Source organism: Puntigrus tetrazona, chromosome 24 (genome assembly GCF_018831695.1).
Source record: "Puntigrus tetrazona isolate hp1 chromosome 24, ASM1883169v1, whole genome shotgun sequence".
NCBI classification, from domain to species: Eukaryota; Metazoa; Chordata; class Actinopteri; order Cypriniformes; family Cyprinidae; genus Puntigrus; species Puntigrus tetrazona.
The window spans coordinates 10327259-10346662 of NC_056722.1; the positions used below are offsets into that span (position 1 = coordinate 10327259).

At 37.8% G+C, this 19404-nt stretch overlaps 1 protein-coding gene and 1 long non-coding RNA gene across 2 annotated transcripts; one reads left to right on the forward strand and one right to left on the reverse strand.

Annotated features, from left to right (window-relative positions):
* Nucleotides 1-1410: 1410 nt before the first annotated feature.
* LOC122329558 lies at nucleotides 1411-14105 on the reverse strand. Its single transcript, XR_006247923.1, has 3 exons — nucleotides 13995-14105; nucleotides 10664-10794; nucleotides 1411-1522 (listed from the first exon to the last, which is right to left on the reverse strand). It is a non-coding gene; the product is annotated as an uncharacterized LOC122329558 (long non-coding RNA).
* nell3 (NELL (neural EGFL like) family member 3) lies at nucleotides 2513-10469 on the forward strand. The gene is made up of 5 exons (XM_043225853.1): nucleotides 2513-4016; nucleotides 4207-4805; nucleotides 5893-6446; nucleotides 6560-6626; nucleotides 7521-10469. The coding sequence occupies exons 2-5, from the start codon at nucleotides 4226-4228 to the stop codon at nucleotides 9047-9049; spliced, it is 2730 nt and encodes a 909-aa protein (XP_043081788.1). The 5' UTR covers nucleotides 2513-4016; nucleotides 4207-4225; the 3' UTR covers nucleotides 9050-10469.
* Nucleotides 14106-19404: the final 5299 nt, after the last annotated feature.

A 19404-nucleotide genomic window follows, 5' to 3' on the forward strand; every position in this document is an offset into this window, starting at 1 on the left:
TGCCTGAACTATAAAAGTTATTAATGTTGAAGAAATGGTTCAGTCGTAATTACATTTATAATAATACTGTTGTAATTCTTTACAGTTTAACCCACAGTTAAACCTACCTTTACCACCAAACCTGTTCCTAGCCTTGCCCATATCTCTCAATAGCAGCAAAAGTAGCGGTTAAGGCCACCTAAAATAAAGTGGGATTACAATTATTTATTGCAATATGGAGGACAAAAGACCTCTTCATTGCAGGGGGTTTCTTCATTGTTGGCACATTTTCTATTGAATCTGGGAAAGCATGTTCCTGTCATCAATATGCCACAGAAGAACAAGTTTTGGTCCCCCAAAGAACCTTTCATTAAACAGTTCTTCAAAAATACCCCTCTCTCAATGTGAAGACTATTTCATTTTAATAATCTAAACAACCTTGTTCCACTATAAAGAATGTCTTGTGCAAAGGAACATTTTAATGGTTATACTATTGATGGCAAAAAAGAATGTACTGTAGATGGCTTTAAAATTAGAAAGGGAATAAAAACAAAACAAGACTCTCATTTTGACTTCATGGGGTTTATAGTCAGCAATACATCTGTTCCAAAATTACTTACTTTTTTGATCTAAACTCACAGAATAGCGACTGTCTAACCAAATAACGCCAATTTAAGTTAACTAAAACTAAATAACTAAATAAAAGACAATGATGTATTAATCTCTGGTCCATGTAGCTGTGGTATGTTGGAAGAAGCTAGATGTAGACCGATGCAGCCAATCAAGCCACTTTGGGAATATTTTCTTAGACAATGCATAAATTTGCTTAGCACTAGTCCTACAAGAACACAGTTTCAAGACGGTTAAGGACCATTTTAGATGCCAGCACATGAATTAAGCTCATTTTTATTGCAATTAGTTGCAAAATTACTTAACAACATGGTGGAAACCTAAGCCATTTGCTACCAATTATCCAATCTTACGACTTTTTTAATACGTTCTTATTCTTATTATGAATTTTCCTTGGAAGCCCCCACCAGCTCGAAATAGAGACGAAAATAGACCACCCTTTTTGAGACAAGTCAAAACTGCACGTCACAAACCGAAACATCTGAGACCAAATAACGTTTGACATCATGTAAACCAAAATGATGCCATATTGATTTTGTATGTCTGTGCAGAGTTACTGACAAGATAAAGAACATTTTTAGTAGTAAACGTCAAACACAAACCAAAGTTCAAACCATTAAAAACATGAAATAAAAATCTGTATAGCGTGCACTGCTGAAACTACAAACATTAATTAAGAAAGGATTTGACATATATACAAATACTGTTTAATGTGTGTTCTTATTGATTGTGTGATTCACTCTAACCACAAAGGCACATGCGCTCATCTGAAAGAATTGCTGAAATGAGCATTTACTCACCCTCAGGACATCCAGGATGTAGATGAACTTGTTTGATTTGGAGAAATGTCCCATTACATCAGTTCTCGTGATTCTCCGCAGTGAATGAATGCCATCAGAATGAGTCCAAACAGCTGATTAAAGCATCACAATAATCCACAAGTAATCCATAACACTCCAGTCCACAAATGTATGAAAAAATTCCATAATTAAGATGTTTTTAATATTGCTTACTCTACTGAAAAAGTCATCCCGTCTGAATCAGGAGAGAAATATGCATAAATCAAGCACAGCCAAAACAGTTAAACTAATAAGTCCATAGGAGCATATATGTGAGAGGACAACAGGAGATGGACTTTTTCCATGAAGGAAGCGTATTTTTGAAGGTAAAACACCTTTATGGATTTATTTAGTACAAACACAGCTTTCATTTCACAGCTTGGTAGGCCTGAAAGGAAACAAATTGTCTTTGTGTGTAAGTGTGTGTGTGTGTGAACTATTCCTTAACTGACAAATATATGCAGAGAATGAAAGCAGACTGCTATAAACAGCTGGAGAGGTGAACGCATTTGGCATAAAAAGATATCCTAGGCTTATTGACTGGACTGTACGGCCTGATCTGACAATGAACAGACATACTTCAGCACTTTTCAAAGAAAGTACACTAGGTCCCAAGTGACTCCAAAAGCCCATATGGTAGGGTGTGAGGGGACATGGTCTTTAAAAACCATTAGGCCACAGCTGACTCATTATTCTGGTTTAACAGAGGTCTGTACTATTCAGAAACCATCAAACACTCATTACAGCCATTATAATCGGAAATACAGACTTCACAGCATAACACATCATTGTAGCCTAATTAAAATGTCTTAGTAAGTGAAACTTTACATTTTTATATTCTGATACTAAGCAATAGCACAAGATAGTTGAGATAAAACAATAATAATGAATGGTGATTGGATTGTTCAAAATATTCAAACAGCTATGTACAGAGCAGGGTATGGCTACACATGATCTACGAATTGGAAAAACAGAAAATAATAATAATGTAAAAAAAAATAAAAAATGGTAACACTTTATTTTTACACCTATAGTTGCTTATTACCACACTGCAAAAAAGCTGAGCCAATTTAATTTTAAGGCAACCATTTTTAGCAGATTTTTGAGTTTTTTCAAGTTCATGCAAACATAAGTTAAGAAAACTCAAACAAAAAAAAAATAATTTTACAGTGCACTACAATATTAGGCATTTGTTAGTGCTAGTTAAGCACATATTAATGCCTTATTCTACATGACCTTATTGTAAATCCCTACTCCTACCCAATACCTAAACTGAACAACTACTACACTAACTATTAATAAGCAGCAACACACACATAAAATATACAAAATATACAACACACACACTGAAACATTATAGCCAACAATTTCTCAGCAATCTCGTTTTGCCAATAACGTATAATGAACATACAAATGAAAGCTCTTTAATTATCTCCGTCTCTCCTTTCCAAATGTGTGTCTAATATGGCTGGCTGAACTCTAGCAAATAAACTTTGACCCTTTAAGACTTTTTCTTCTGCCTGACAGATTCTGAATGACAGACAACAGCTGTTTAAACAATCAAAAGCCTGTCTATCTTTAAAAAAAACTGACATGGCCACAAACAAAGGTGACACTGGTCATAACACAACTTTCCATTAACCACAATGACGCCTCTATTACAAACTTGCACAGCCCCGACTAAATTCCTGTCTGTGGCCAAATCGCTATATCGGAGGTTATAGTTAGTTTAAAATAGGAAGAGTTTGGCAAAAAATACCAGACGTTTTATATTGTTTTATTTTGGTTTTTTATGACTGAACCACATTTTCAGATTGTTACACGTAATCTAGACTTTGTCGAACATGGCACACCAAACACATAGGAAAAATAAACATCAAAGAATGAAAAACAGATGAAAGATGAGGAGAGTGAGGGGTTAAACTCAGGCTGGGGAAACCTGATGCTAATTAAGTCTTTGGAATGCCACATAAGGGCTGCGTCCTTAAACTTAGAGAGCTGCCTAACTAGACAGCATTTTTAGCCATGATTAGCAGGTACAACAGTTTTGAGACATTTTAGAATGAAACTGCTGCAAATGTGCATGCAGCACATTTGGGTTTAATTAGCTCACGGAGCAATCTGGCACACATGTTTTGGGAACTATGTATGTATGAGAAGAACATTTCCATCTAAATACTTCTAAAAGAGAACGCCTGTCTCAAAATTAAACTGAGCTATATACCTAAACTGCATTTTTGGCCAACATAGCATTCGTAGCAAGGGTCTGTGATGTCCAGATTTGCCAAAAATTACGTTATTGCACATATGATGCTCAAAAATACTGCATGTGTGCATGCTTGATGTGTCACAAATATGATACCTAAAAATGTTGCATGTACATATGATGTCTAAAATGTTGCCTATATAGGGAACTCACTCATTTTTGAGACCCAGCCCATGACATTCTCCTTCAGAAGTGTTTAGAGTGGCTCACACACATACACACACACACACTGCAGCGGAGGAGAGATGCTCACCTCCTGCTGTTTATATTTTTACTGACATTCCAACAGAAGACAGCTGCAGGTAAAATAATCTTGCTGTTTATAGAGTTTATCGGCGGATTTAAACACATAAGCGTCTTTATACAGCACGGCTTAGGCTGTACTAAATGATAACGGGCTTTTTTTCAGCTCTTTTAGTATGTAGAGGGTGCTGTCAATAGTTTTTTTTTAACGCGTATTTCCTTACAAGTAATAATTGTTTTTTTATTTAGGTGGATAAGTGATTAAACAATGCCATCATCCAAAAATTCGTTTTTTTTCTTGGTGTACGTATTATGCACGTTCCGCGATGCGCGCTCGGGGGACTTTGGAGACCCCAGACCCTGCTCTGGATCACACTGCCCGGGGGGCAGATCGTCCAGACCACAGCGACAGCACAATCCGACAACACAGAGCAGATCAATAAATCACCATCATGCTCCCTCCGGCTTTTCATCGGAACATCACGCAACGCTTCTGTCCCAGCGCGCGCGGTCTGGAGACCAGACAAGGGAAACCGTCCAGACGCGCGTCGCTGGAGTTTTTGGTCCTGTGTGCGCAGACTGCGTTACGCCTCAAAGACCAGATCATGTTGTAAACGACACCAGAGAATGTAAAGGAATCGAGTGCCGTCTGCCTCCGAAGATACGACCGAACCCCAGATCGAGACCCTGTGCTGGAGACGGGTGTGTTCTCGGGACCAGCCAGCCTCCCCTCATCCATGTGGCAGACAGAGCCGCTCAGTTTTTGGGGGAATTTCCGGACATTGGATATCCCGCATCAGAGAGTGTGGCTCCTCTGGGAGTTCAGCTCACTTGTGACATCAAACCAGGTGAATTGAAACAGTGGTTCCAGCTGCTCTGTACTTGAATTAAAGTATCTCGTTTCAAAACTGGTATAACACTTAAAGGGATAGTTCACCCAAAAATGAAAATTCTGTCATCATTTACTGACCCCAGAGTAGTTCCAAATCTGTATCAACTATTTGAAAATCTGCAAAAAGTTTTGCCTACAAAATATCTTAATTGCAAATTATCTTTACTTAATATCCTAATGACTTTGGCAATATTACAAAACCATGTTAATTTATATTACTACATATATAACAAGCTACCTACTTTGTGGTCCAGAGTCACATATGCAGTAACATTGTAATATTATTTTTGTAATATTATTTGAAGTATGTTGAATTTTCGTGAAAAAGTAGCATGGTATTACCACAAGGTTTTTGATCATTAACCAAGGTAATTCCATTATATAAATCACGCGCTACAGTATGTTGCTCCCGGATTATTTTAATTTTACATAATATATTTTAATAAAAAGATTCTTTCACAAAGTCCTTCCAGAAAACTGGTACTATAATGTTGCACACTAAACTATGCAGAGGAAAGCTCTTTAATGCTCTTTATTGGAGAAGGATGCAGACATATTTTTGCTTGTGTGAGATATTTGAGTAAACTTACAGACATCACAGAGGAAATTCTCTCTGTGTTCTTTGAAAAATATGAGCTGCATGCCACAGGGTGGGGAGTGTATACAAACTATCAGGCTCAATAAAACTCACACTTTCACATCAGTACTAGAAATTTCCATACATCAATGAATAGGGGAATTTGACAGCTGGCTCTAGAACTATTATTACAAACATACACATCTGCTTGGCTACAGACAGAGTGGTAGAGCTGCAGAACTACTGGCAGTCAACTGTCAAGACATTGCAGAACACTTTGATCCATTTCCATATGATTGAAATAGTTTTAGCACTGGATTTAGAAAAAAATAGGACTTGGTTTTATGTGTGACGAAACACTGACCTTCACATATCAAAAAGTTGAAGAGAATTGTATATTTTTCTTTTTAAAAGCTAATTATACACTTTTTGGGTTATGACACTTAGTCTCTCTTTCTTTTACTAGGAGAGAATGAGGTCCCTGCTGAGGATGCACTTATCCTTCATCTACAGCTGGCAAAGGGACAAGAGAAGCTGGTGGAGGCTTTGAAAGCTCAACAAGTAGTAATCCGTGATCTGCAGCAAAGACTGGTGGAACAGCAGGGGGCCCTCCTCTCACAGCAACGCGAGATACTCGACCACCAACGCCGCATGTACGAGCAGATGGATGTGGTGAAGGCTCAGTACGGTCTGCTTTCTGAGACTGTCAAGCAATTCTCATTCCAAGGTTTGCAGGGAGAACTGCAAAGCTATTTTGAAAGCCACCTGGCCGGCCTTCAGAGCCAAGCACGTAGCCAACTGCAAAAGTCCTATGCTGTGCATAAGGTAGATGTGGATGCCAAAGTGGTGAATGTAGTTGGAGATGCAGGGCACCCAGTGTTAGGCTGTCAAATTGCTTGTGGGCCTGAAGAATACTGCGACTTCCAGAAGGATCCACCACAGTGCGAAAGGTGCACTATGTGTCCTCCTGGATTCTTCCTGGTGTCACAGTGCTCCCCGAATGCTGATAGGACCTGCCAGGTAACAGTGTGGCAGCAACTGCATTATGCATGCAACACATAAGATTTCACTAAAGAGCAAGTTATATGTGTTAATTTTTAATGTGTCTTTGAGTAACAAATATCTATCAACAGGACAGAGATGAATGCCTAGAATTACCAAGCCTGTGTGGAGAGCGAGTAAAATGTGTTAACACCCCAGGTAAGCAAAAAGAAAACTTAAAGGGTCAGTTCACCCAAAAATGTTTTACTCATCCTCAAAGCATCCAAGACATATGTGACTTTCTTCTTTCAGACAAATACAGTTGGACTTATATTAAAAAATGTCCTTGCTCCTCCAAACCTTGCAATGGGAGTAAACAAGTGTTTGTGGTTAACAGTTCAGAAGACATTAAATAAAGTGTGCATATCTGTAATAAAACGTCCCTCATATGGCTCCTATAGAAAATCCATGCATTTTTGTAAGATAAATATCCATATTTCAAAAGTAATGAACATTGAATTCACACTTCCGGTATCTGTCATATGTTGAAGGCGTCCCGGGGGATGAGGTAAGACACTGCATGATTAGTAGTGAGCGCAGAATGAGAACAAACAAAGATTTGTTTCGTCAAGGAGAAGCAAAAATTTTTTGGGAGGATTTTGCCAAGAGAACAGGACTGTTCCTAGAGGTGTGCAGGTCCTACATTATCCATCTGAACATAGTATACAATAGTATACCTTTGTAGTATACCTACATTTGAAATATTGATATTTATTTTACAAAAATTCATGGATTCGCTACAGAGATAATTTATTTACCCTCTGGAGCCATGTGAGGGACATTTTTATTATGGATAAAACTTATGTTTTCTGAACTGTTGACAACAAACACCCACTTAGTCCCACAGAAAGGCTTGGAGGGGCTGGGACAATTTCTTACATAACTCAGACTGGATTCATCTAAAAGAAGAAAATCACATACACCTAAGATAGCTTTGAGGGTGAATAAAACACAGCCTATTTATTTACTTTTTTTTGAGTGAGCTAACCCTTTAAATGTTATCCCAATGCCTGCCTTGGGATTCACCAAGCTTCTCTTTGTTTCGTTCTTCAGGTGGGTTTCGTTGTCATGGTGTCTCTGAGAGGGAGATGTTGGGAGGGTTGTGTGGTCATGAGTACTTCTACGATCAAGAACTTCAAGAGTGCCAGGCTTGTTCAGACTGTGATGGCGAGCCTGTTGGCATTCCTTGTACTTTTACCAGTGATGCTGTTTGTGGAACGGTGTCTGACAACATGCTTTCGCAGTCTTGGACAGCTTCCATTGTCATACCACCTACAAAGTCAAAGAGTACTTCCATATATCCCGGACTACAGCTCAATATTCGTGGCAAAGCAGGAAACAACCTGCTGACTAACCATGATGATTACCTCAACCTGCAACAACATGGACTGGTCTGGATAGACTACAACTTTGCATTAAAGCATAGCTGCAGGAACTTTCTCCAAGTTGGGATACAGATAAATGGCAGTGAAGAGGAGGGTAGAGACCTCAGCGGGGTTCGAATTGAGCAACCAGAAAGGAAGTTCTACCAGGGTGTGACTGTAAGTGCAGCAGTTGAGGTGGAACCCAATCATACTCTGACAGTCGTGCTGAAGAGTCCCAACCAGTACTGCAACCAGAGTAAAGATATTCAAGCCTATGAACTTGGAGGAGCTTCGTTCAGCTTGCTCTGGTTATCCCATGATACCGGCGCTGTGGCCATGACTGCTCAGATGTCCACAGCAGCTCACTACCAGAGTAACTATCGTCCCACCTTCCGTATAGCCACTGTCTCTGATCCCTACATAGTGGCACTTACCCATGACAGCCGTGGGGTACGTTTCATGGAGACTGGTGTGGTGAAGTTTGTACTTCAACAGGCTATCTATTCAATGGGCCATGCCTGTATTCGAGAAGGTTTCTCACTGATTGCCTATGTCAACAGAAATGGCACTAACCAGGAGGTGCTACGCTCCTTCAAGTCTGGTGTTAACTACAGAGACACCTCAATCACTCTTTCTGGGGCCACAAAGGTTGACAGTGAAGACTGGCTCAATTTTGAAATCATCGCCCCATCTCAGTGCAATGTCCGCTACTTTGGTGATAGTTCTGGGATTAGTATGCTGAGTTTGATATGGATCCCTTCCACTGTCTCCTCCATGTTCACAGCCACTGTCTCAAGAACAGGTCTACCCTCTGGGGCAGTACGAAATAAACCCCTGCTCTTTAGGCAGATTAGCCTCAATACAGACCAAATGCGACTAGCTAGGACAGGTGAACCACATGCTCAGAGGAACTTTGTGTTTTCGGAGGCTGGGACTGTCAGTGTGGCACTCAACCTAAAGCTAATTCACTCCTGCAGTGTGGTCAAGCTGACCCTTTACAAGCAAGGTACTGATAGAGGTCAGGCCACTTCCTTGGCTCAGCAGGTGGGTGGTCATATGCCTGAAGGTAGTGAGTGGGCTAGCGTGGGGCTAAGAACTTCTTTCGAAGTGCAAAACGGTACTGCCATTTATGTTTCTCTGGACTGCATTCGTGGTCGAATAAACCAGATCACCCATGAGGGAGGCACCAACATCTCCATTCTTTGGTTGGCGTCATGATCCCAAGTATACAATATTAGATCTAAGGTACCGTATTTAAGTATTACATTTAACTGGTGCTTTCCTAAGACAAAGTATAAAACTCGATGGACTTTCCAAAATGGTTCATTTGTAATAGCTGATGCACAGGTGCTATTAGTGTAACTCACCCTCATGTCGTTCCAAACCCGCAAGACCTTTATTCCTCTTCGGAACACAAATGAAGATATTTTTGATGCAATCGGAAAGCTATCTGACCCTCCATAGACAGCAACACAACTGAAATGTTCCCATTTCCAGAAAATTTGTAAAGACATCAGTAAAACAGTCCATGTGACTGTTCAGTGAAGATTTTTTGTGCAAAGAGAACAAAAATAACAATTTACTCAATCATTCTTCTCCCCCGATTTACATCTTCCACCATTTTATAGAGGATCACAGCGCATATGCGCACTTACCCTCTGAACATAAAAAATGCTGATTATGTCAAATACATTTTTAACTACTCTTCAAAATGGTGGGATTAAGACATTGCGGTGAACTAACCCTTTAATACTCATCTGGTATTCAGATTTAATGTGTGTTATGTGAGGAGCAAGGAGGGATGTGTTATTATGTAACAAATTAGTTTGACAACCTATGAATACATTTTTTTTTTTTTTTGTTTTTTTGCCTGGAACAAGGAACTAATATATCCTTTAAAAAGTACTCTTTCAGTGCTTTAGCTGGTTGAGCAGTGACCAATTTCTCCCAAGGGAGTTAAGGTTTTTCATATCTGTTTGATTTGGAATCCATGTAAATGTGTGCATACAGTATTTTGAGTGTTTGATAGAAAGTGTGTTTGTTAAAGAGAAGAATGTGTATTTGTGAGTATATGTGATGAATTTGCTGCACTTTATCAATCCTGAAGTGCAGTACGTTGTACAGTGCACAGTTTTGTTTTTACCTTTTTGAAACAACTGGGATTCAAATAATCTTGATCTATATAAAAGATTATAGAAATCAAAACATAATGACATATAACGAAATCATTATGCATCTTTCAGCTCTTGGATATTTATATTTAGTACTATGGATGAATACTGCTGACCATGATGTCTTATCATTTTAATTTATATGAAAAAAAAAATACAAAACATTGACAAATTTCTCCATTTATGCTAAGTCACGGGGTAAGTGGCATATGTTTTTTATTACTCTGAATACTGTTGCCATTTGCTGTCGTTGCATACCATGTTCAATTGCTTCTGTATGTGCTGGAACTACCAACAATGAAGTGAACAAACATTTAGCGAAATTAATGTCACGTCTGCCTTCATTGTAAAACATGTTTAAACCAAAGTATACTTTTCTCCCATGCATTTCAATGCAAATACTGGTATTTCATTTACTGTAATGTAGAACATAATCTTTTATTAAAGAAAATTAAAGCCATATCTATTTTGCCAGAAAAAAATGCTTCTAAATAGCCTTTCTGCTTTTTGGTGCTCTATGAAAGGGTCCAACAAGACTGTACTGACTTACAGTACATTTTCTATAGGCCTACTTGTTTAGTAGAAAACAGCTACATATGGTTGTTATTGAATTAGTTTGAGGACACTGGTTGCTTCATAACTGCAAATAAAATGTACTTACCAATTTTTGCCCACACATTCAGGATCCAGGTGTCCACCCACAGTTGATCCCAGATGGGTACCAGACATTCCTCCACTGGGCACAGTGTCAACCTCAAGAGGGCAGCAGTTGTGAAACCTAAGAAAGTAGTACTGAAAAAAGTACAGGCAACATGCTGAACTGTAAAAAAGTATAATAAATAATCACGTTCATCAGAGCTAATGGTGTCTGAGATAAATCTGAGATAGTTTTCAGGAACTTTCAGGAAGCAAAACATTTGAATCTCTGCCGAAACATGACTAACAGTACTTAAATTAGCGAGAAAACTGATTGTGTGAAACAATAGAATGTATTTGTCTGCTCTGGGAATGGAAAGCAGGTGTGTGGCGTGCTGGAACCAGATGTCTCTGGTGTAGATCAAATCAAATTTTGCTGCATACAGAGAATATTCATGCAAAACACTATGGTTATGAAGAGAGACATATGTCAACTATAGCGAGAGAAAGAAAGAGAGAGCCGTATGACATACTAGCCTAAAAAAAACACAAATTTGCAAAGAGATGTTTTTGCCGGTTGATTTTTAGATTGTGCAGGATTGAGTTTTTTTTGTATTTTTACGGTATGTTATAATTTACTAAAACACTATCTTTTGTGATTTAGCCAATCAAAAAGACACAATTACAAGGGCTTTCAATAGGACTTTATATCTGCATGTGAACTCAATATGAAGATCAGGTTTTACAAATCGTGGATTAAAATAAAACAGTTTTTGACGCCAAAGGAAGGATTAACTGAGGTATCCTTTGACAGCATAATTATTTTGATACGTGCAGTATTTATGCTGCGTGTTCCTCTCCGAGCATCTCTGCCCATATACTCATTAGTTCACATAAAGATTTCAGTTTCTAAGAACAAACCATTTACTCTTACTCAAGTTAAATATGAAATGAAAATGATTTGCAACTGCAGCAAGGAAAAAAAGGTAAACACAACTTGGATGCTCTCACAAACAAAACTGCTCTGTCAGTGATTAAGAAAGTTTCCATCCTGGTGAGCATGTGTACAGTATCTTTAAGAGTATGTATGCATTGGAAGAAAGTGTGCAGAAATAATTTACATTAGAAGTCTATAGCTTTCAAATATGTCATTTTAAGTTTATAAAATGGCAATACATAACTCACATGTATTTCATTTTGTGGCAAAAAGCTTAAAAACGTAATGTTTTGAACTAAAAGATGCAATTATTCCAGTCTATCAAGTAGATCTTTAGATTGACAGCTTTAGCTGTTTGTAATGAACTCGAGACACAGAAATGATACACGTGACCTTTTTCAGAAATATTATATGACGATTCTTATCACTGTTATCTCACACGCCTCTTTTATTTTATCACTAGTCTCATCCTCTCCCTCTTTCTCTCCTCCATCTCATCTCTGTTTGCTCATTAAGCTGTTTGGTGAGGCATGTTAATGAAGGCCAGCAGGTCACCACGCACAAACAGAGAGAAATTCAGTCTGCAGCTCATGAAAACCTTTTCAGTTTCACCAACCGCAAAGACCTTCCTCCCAGCAGCATTTTTAATTTTCTCAACTCATAAAGATGAACTTACCTTATTTCTTACGTAAAACATATTAGGTGTCTACATGGTATTCCATTTATAATGTGATGGCGCGCAGTGTTTGGATTTCTGTTAGAGCGCTGATAAAAACGTGCCCAGTTAATTGAATCTAGATTTAGTAAGTGACTTGATTAAGATGCAACGATTGTTTTTGCCACAAACCATGAATCCACATTACTTAGCACAATATTTAAGATAAGCATCACTACGGTTATTACTTGAGGTTAACAATTTAAAAAAACACTCATACTGCTTCCAAAATGCCCCACTATACACTACACACTTTTACACACTTATGTATTTATGCACTACTGTATAGACTCAACCTTGTAGTGTGGAAATCATATAAGATTATTTGGCTCCTCCCCCTTCGCAGTGTAATTAAGTCCATTAAAAGCGTAATTTTTTCAGTTACTTAAGTGCATCATCCGAGTTTGAAGTGCACTTTTTTCTTTTGCAATTTTCAGTGTGAACACACCACTTGCATTATTTATGCTACGAAACATCACAGAACAGCTCATAAGTCTTCCAGTACCAACAATAAAGCAACTACATGACAACTACCAACAACACCATGAATAACCAACACTCAATAAGCACTGCTTGGCAAGAGTTATGCAACTATCCATCAAAGGTGCTATATGTCAGTTTTTCACTCTTTTGAAGCCAAAAAAATAACATACGTTTGCAGATATTGAGGAAACATGTCTTTGCTTTGGATGACCTTACACAGCTAAAAACGATTGCAAACGCAAAGTCCAGTACCTTCAAACTAATTGTGTTCAGTTTGTTTTTAATGACTGTAATGGTTTTATTGATGCTAGCATGTTGTGAATGTTAAAATTAAGTAGTTGATTAATTAAGTAGAACTAAGTAGTAAGAGTCTTATTGAGCGTTTTGCTCATTTTATTTAAAAAGCAATTAACTACAAGTAGTTAAAGCGGTAGTTAAAAATTCACACAATTTAAACTTTGCCTAACAATATAACTAGAGATGTCATACAGTAAAATAGGAAGATAAGGGACAGAATTAAGAATGCTCAAAATATTTGTACTGTACCACTAACGTATTTATGTACAAATATTCTATAAGGAATTTTAACATCATACAAAAAAAATGTCACACACATTATATACAAATCTCTGACCTGTAAAATAGTGAAAGAAGTCCTACTTCATGGTAATGCCCTAGCAACCATTATACTTTAAAAATAACCATTATAGCATACTGTAGCAACACTAAAATAACGCAATTTAGCAATACCTTATAAAGTACAAAAAGCCTAGCAACTACTTGCAATACACTCAAAACTTGGCAACACCCTAACAACCATCCCCAAAATCTTTAACAACAACACAGCCAATATCTTTAGAGCGTATATTGGCAGCGCAACTCCCGTTTTCTTCAGAAAATGCAAAAAAATCAAATTTTGATTCCGAAGCCGTTTTAGCCACAGGATCTGAATGACACTGACTGATTTGTTTTTAGTTAGAGCTGAAAAGGAGCCAACAAAATCAAGAGGAAGAACAGGAATGTGTTAGCATTGTTCCGAAAAACTAAATTCTCTCGTCCTGAAACAATAAGCATCTCAGGCTCTGACAGGACGTAAGATGTACTTGGAGTAGTTTTAAAGAGCTGAGATCAAACCCATTCCCCTGTGAGTGCTGAGGTTAATTGCCTTCTGGAGCAGCCACTGAGAGATTAAGTGTCTGTAAACAGCTGTAAACAAATTACCTTCAATATACAGTCACATGCTGGCTACTCTGAGCTTATTTAGCACTGCGGCGTCAGCACAGTTTATGTCATTGTGAGTGTGTAGCCTATAGAAAATATATAGGATTACGGTGATCTTTGTGATTTTTGGACTCTTTGTTTTGTGTTTTCTTGTCCCATGTGCTCTTTGTGGCCTAATTTCAGTTAATCGTCTTATTGTGTTCAGCTGTGTCTCGTTAATTCAGTCATTTGGTTTGTGTATTTAAGTCCAGTTTGTTTCGGTTCAGATTGTCCGATTGGTGTTGGTTAGACGTGTGGTTATGGTCCGTCTGTATGGTTCTTTGCGCTTCAGTAGAAGATTAAAGACTATTGATCGTTGAGTGCTCCTTCTCTTGAACCACATCGTGACAATTTTATAATGCCTTAAACAACTGAAGGAACAATTCTTAATGTATTAAAAAACTTTTGGTACGCAACATTAAAGAGATCACGACATGAGAAGTCTAATTTGCTCTGATCGTGGCAGAAGACTAGGCTATATACTTTTATACTAGGGTTTGTATACGGTTTTATAAATCATGCAAAGTGTAATGGAGGATGTTGGATACATTGAAGATTTATATGGAATAATGTAGTCATAAAACTCAAATGCAGTAGCAAGGGGGTGCTTACTGACAGTGGCTGATTACTAACAAGCCTTAAAGTTTGTGAGCCTCAAAACAGATAATTTTTAGACAAGGTCAGAATGCATGTATATGAAAATATTCGGGGTTTTTTGGAAGGGGTGTTCTTAAAGGAGACAGAACTGGCTCCTCCCAGCCATTATTGCACTGATATCATGTATTTGTAATTATTACATGTTCATTTTAGATCTGTGTGGCAGCAGTTTTTTTCTTTTGTCTCCTCTGAGGCTGGGATTCTAAACACTCTTCTGTGTTCGTCTGCCCAACCAAAGACAGAACAGTTAGCATGTTTTGCTCAAACCGTCTCCATTGCATTAGAACTGGTACACCTTTGTTGCTTGTAAAAATAAAATGACAGTGCAGCAGATGAAAATTTACAGATTAAAGAGACGGTATTATTATAATGAGATCACTTTGCAAAGTCACTAGGGGAGCGAAATTAGACTCTCGGTTTTTGCTGAAAAAAAACTTACTAAAACAAAGTTAACGGGTTACTCTTTTTCTTGTTTTGTTGGTTGGTATATGCACCGGGGATTATAACACTTAAAACCTGGACAAGTCAGATTTTCACGATATGTCACCTTTAACATTACAAGTAAACCTCAAGCAACAAGGAAGGAGGCCTCTGACATTGCCCTGTAGAATCTAACACTGAAATATTAACAGCAGATGTTTTATTTCTTGCAAGTTGTGAGGTGGGGCCTCCATGTATCGGATGTTGGTCCAGCAAAGCCCTTAATTGCTCAACTGGATTGAGACCTGAGGAATTTGAAGGCTAAGGCAACACCTTGAGTTCTTTGTAATGTTCCCCAAACCATTCTTGGATCCAGGGTTTCCAAGGGGAATATTAGCCAGAGCAGAAAACTGCCTCTGCTGGCAAGCCTTCTACTAATCTTTCTGCCAACTTCTCCAGATAAATAAAGGCACCTTTCTTCCATCGGTTCTTGGTCCAATTCTGACACTCACATGCCCATTGTAAACGATTTCGGCAGTGGACGGGGGTCATCATGGGCACTCTGGTAGGCCTGCTCTTTCTAACCAGCAAACCGTGGCGCTGTGCGTAACTCCAGTTCACTACTTTTCCATCTAATTTTAGTAGGTACTATGCTATCCTGATTTTACCAAGTGCAACATGTCCCTAGGTCAACATCTTTGTCCCTTAAACAACCAATCAGATTTGAAGAAACAGTTTACAGTTTCTGTGCAGTTTAGGCTTACAATCAGTATTCATCTATCATTTCCTCTGATTTAAGGCATTACTCTGGTTTAGGTGTAAAGATATGGCCAAGAATATATGTTTGCATTAAAATGATTTTTGCAACAAAATGTTTTTTGACACATCAAACTTGCCAAAATCAGAACGTGATACTAACTACTGCATACTGGAGCACCCCACAAGACTTGCCCAGTCATGTAACATTCAGTATTTGGTCCTTGACAAAGTGATCTATTCATTTGTGCTTTTTTTTCCTGCTTCCAAAAAATAAAATACAAAAAATGACTGCTCACTTACAGTTTAATATATGCACATCAGGCATTGGAGGATTAAACTGCACTATGTTCTGAAATTGAAAATTCTGGTCATATTTTTTGCTCAAAAACAATTTCGCAATCCCAAACCACATCAATCTTAATAACTACTATTGATTTTGGTATTTAATCATAGAAAAGTGATACATAACTGTCCAGGAAGGCTTTATGAATGTCTTATATTCAGGTGTGGCAAATGATTAGGCAAGTCTTCTTAGGCCCAGTGTTTACGTCCAATCATCCATTATTATAAGTCTTCTTCTTTGGTTTTCCAAGTTTTTATTTGTTAGTTTTGCTCCCTAAATAGTCATGTGATCTGTCTCATCTATACATAGAAACCCATCAGTTCCACTGTTATCTGTTTAGCCCTGTTTCTTATCACGTCACTGCAGATAAACCACATCATCTATGTCTGTGATCCTTCTGCTGAAGTTTTTACTTTACAGTCTCTCAAATTTACTTTGGAAACATAATTTAAGGTAAAAAGGCTTTAAAATATAATAAGTGCATTTCTTGTACTCTGAAAGTTTACCCTGTTGTTATTTTTTTCAGAATTTTCCCCTTTTTTCATTATATTGTGAAATAATTGATGTTTTACAGATAATGTATTTTAAAGTTCCACCATTAAATTTACATATGATTCCATGTATTTTGGAATTACATACATTCTGTTCTTTAAATAGAAATTTTCCGTCATTTGTAATTTTACATAAAATATTATTTAATATTTACAGATTCTTCCTGTAAAATAGGGGGACATTTTGGGACATCATGTGAGGGTTAAAGTGAAGTTTTTTTGAAGGGCAAATACAGTAGCCTACATATAATGTAAATTAAGCAATGTTTATTTTACTACTCTTTTAACATTTTTGTCAATAAATGCAAATTGTAATCAATATTTGGAAATTATATCTTTTTCTGTTATGGTAAGTTTAGTGTGTGCGCCCATGATGTTCAAATTTAGCTCCTCCCACGATGGTTGGCTGAGCTGCTTCTCACACCACAGTGATGGAATGGCTAAAAAATGACTTAAAATAAAATTATTTCTCCCTTTTAAATGTGGTATTTTTTCATATGAAAACAAACATTGCATTAATAAAACAGTTATCAAGTCTGAACTCTCAGTTAGGTCCTTCAGGATATCGTGGTGAGGTTTCTAAAACATCTTGCTACTGGTGTCCCTCGGGGCTTAGTGCTTGGAACAGTTCTCCTCTCCATGTTCATATCATTATAATGGGTCTGTCATTTAGAAACATGGCTTTTCATATTAGTGCTGTTGTAATCACACACATCTCTCACTTTCACTCCAGCCGGATGTTCTGACGATTGTTGCTCGCATCTCTGCCTCCTGGATAGAAATGTCTTACTGGATGTTGAATGACCCTCAACCTCGCAGAGACAGAACTGCTCATGTTTTCTGCCAACCCTTGATGTTACAGTTGACGTGTATACACTTCACTGACCACATTGCACTAGCTCGGTCCTGAAGATTTGCCATGTACAACATTAGGAAGATCAGACCGTTCCTTACGGGGCATGCTACAGAGCTCTTGTTCTCTCCAGACTGGTCTATTGTACTGCTCTCTTTGCAGACCTTCCATATATATTACCAAGCCTCTGTATTCTAACCCAGCATGTGGCACTGCGGTCTTTAAGAAGCTGTTGAGAGCGACCATACTCAACAGGTCTCTGATCTGTTAATAAAGGCCTTCTGAAGCAACCATGTTTTATGCTTTATAAAGTAAAAGAATTAACGTTTAGGTTTAACATTAAGTTTTTATTTCAGTTTGGGGAGCTCGTTTTTAGTCTGTCACCTATCCTGAAACGTCTGTCTTGCAGGGATTGAATAATATGAGCTCCTCAAACTTACTGCCAGATTATGGAAGATAATTCTTCAAACTGTGGTTAAAGAGGATGTGATGCTATTTCTTCAAAAGTCACTCACAATCTGTCCATAAAGCCTAAAAAATCAGTCTTAGTTGATTCCAGAAACTTTGAGAAAACGAGACACGCATTTAACAGATTTAAAGCCTTTTGGCCTTAAATTAGGACTCCGGAAATAAATAAATATGAGAGACTGTAAAGTAAAGACTTCAGCAGAAGGATCTGTGTGGAAATATTTCTGATCACATCACAGACACAGATGATGCGGTTTATCTGCAGTGACGCGATAAGAAACAGGGCTACACAGATAACAGCAGAAGTGATGGGTTTCTATGTATAGCTGAGACCGATCACATGACTGCATATGGAGCAAAATTGCCTTTGTAAGCAGCAACAGAAGAAAGCAACTAAAAAATTGGGAAAACCAAAGAGGAAGACTGAGAACACTGGATGATTGGATGTAAACATTGCACCCGTCAAGAACCATTTAGAACAAAAATAAAAGAACAAAGGGCAGCTTGGAAAATTTATGTCATGTATGCAGCGAGAAAGAAAACAGGCTTTTTCGCCAATGAAAAGTGACAAGGGAGTGTTTATTTTTTTCTCTCTGGTGTTGACAACAGCACAAATCCACATATATTTGTAATGAGTATCACGAGTGTCTCAGATGGTGTGTTTGGTATAAGGCTTTCTGCAAACAGCAAAGTGCTTTTTTTCTTTGATAGCATATTTGACAGCCCAATCTCGGGGAAATGTGCATAAATAGTACGGCAAATAAAAATGAAAGGTTGTGTAGATGCTTATCATATTCGCACCAAAAATGTTGATCATTATGCACGCTAAAACTGCGTATTATATGAATGCCAAAAACGTGCACATCGATATATACGCCAAAGCCAACAAGTTTTCATTTTTATTAGATAGATAGATAGATTTTACTGGTTAATGCTGTATATCTTATTTACTTGTAAACCTCACAGTGGCACTAATAAAGCCACAGTGCCCCCTGTAGGCTGATATCAGTTAATGATTTAACACTTAAAGCAATTCATTATTCCTGTCACATCCTCTGAGAGCCGCACTACATTACAACACATCTTACGCACGCTGATGAAATGTGAAATTACATCCCCAGTGACTCAAATAATCACAGCAATCTAGTTTTCACTTTCCAGTTTATTAATACTCTAACACTACGAATCACTATGAGTCACAACAGAATTATTCAGAATACAAAGACAGACAGATAGATAGATAGATAGATAGATAGATAGATAGATAGATAGATAGATAGATAGATAGATTGTAGTTGCAGTTTACATTGGTTTATTACT

Excerpts from the sequence above, each read along its gene's own strand:
- nell3 (XM_043225853.1), top strand. The coding sequence starts at position 4,226 with ATGCCATCATCCAAAAATTCGTTTTTTTTCTTGGTGTACGTATTATGC. Across the intron at positions 4,806-5,892 it reads CACTTGTGACATCAAACCAG|GAGAGAATGAGGTCCCTGCT; the intron begins GTGAATTGAAAC and ends TTCTTTTACTAG. Across the intron at positions 6,627-7,520 it reads AAAATGTGTTAACACCCCAG|GTGGGTTTCGTTGTCATGGT; the intron begins GTAAGCAAAAAG and ends TTCGTTCTTCAG.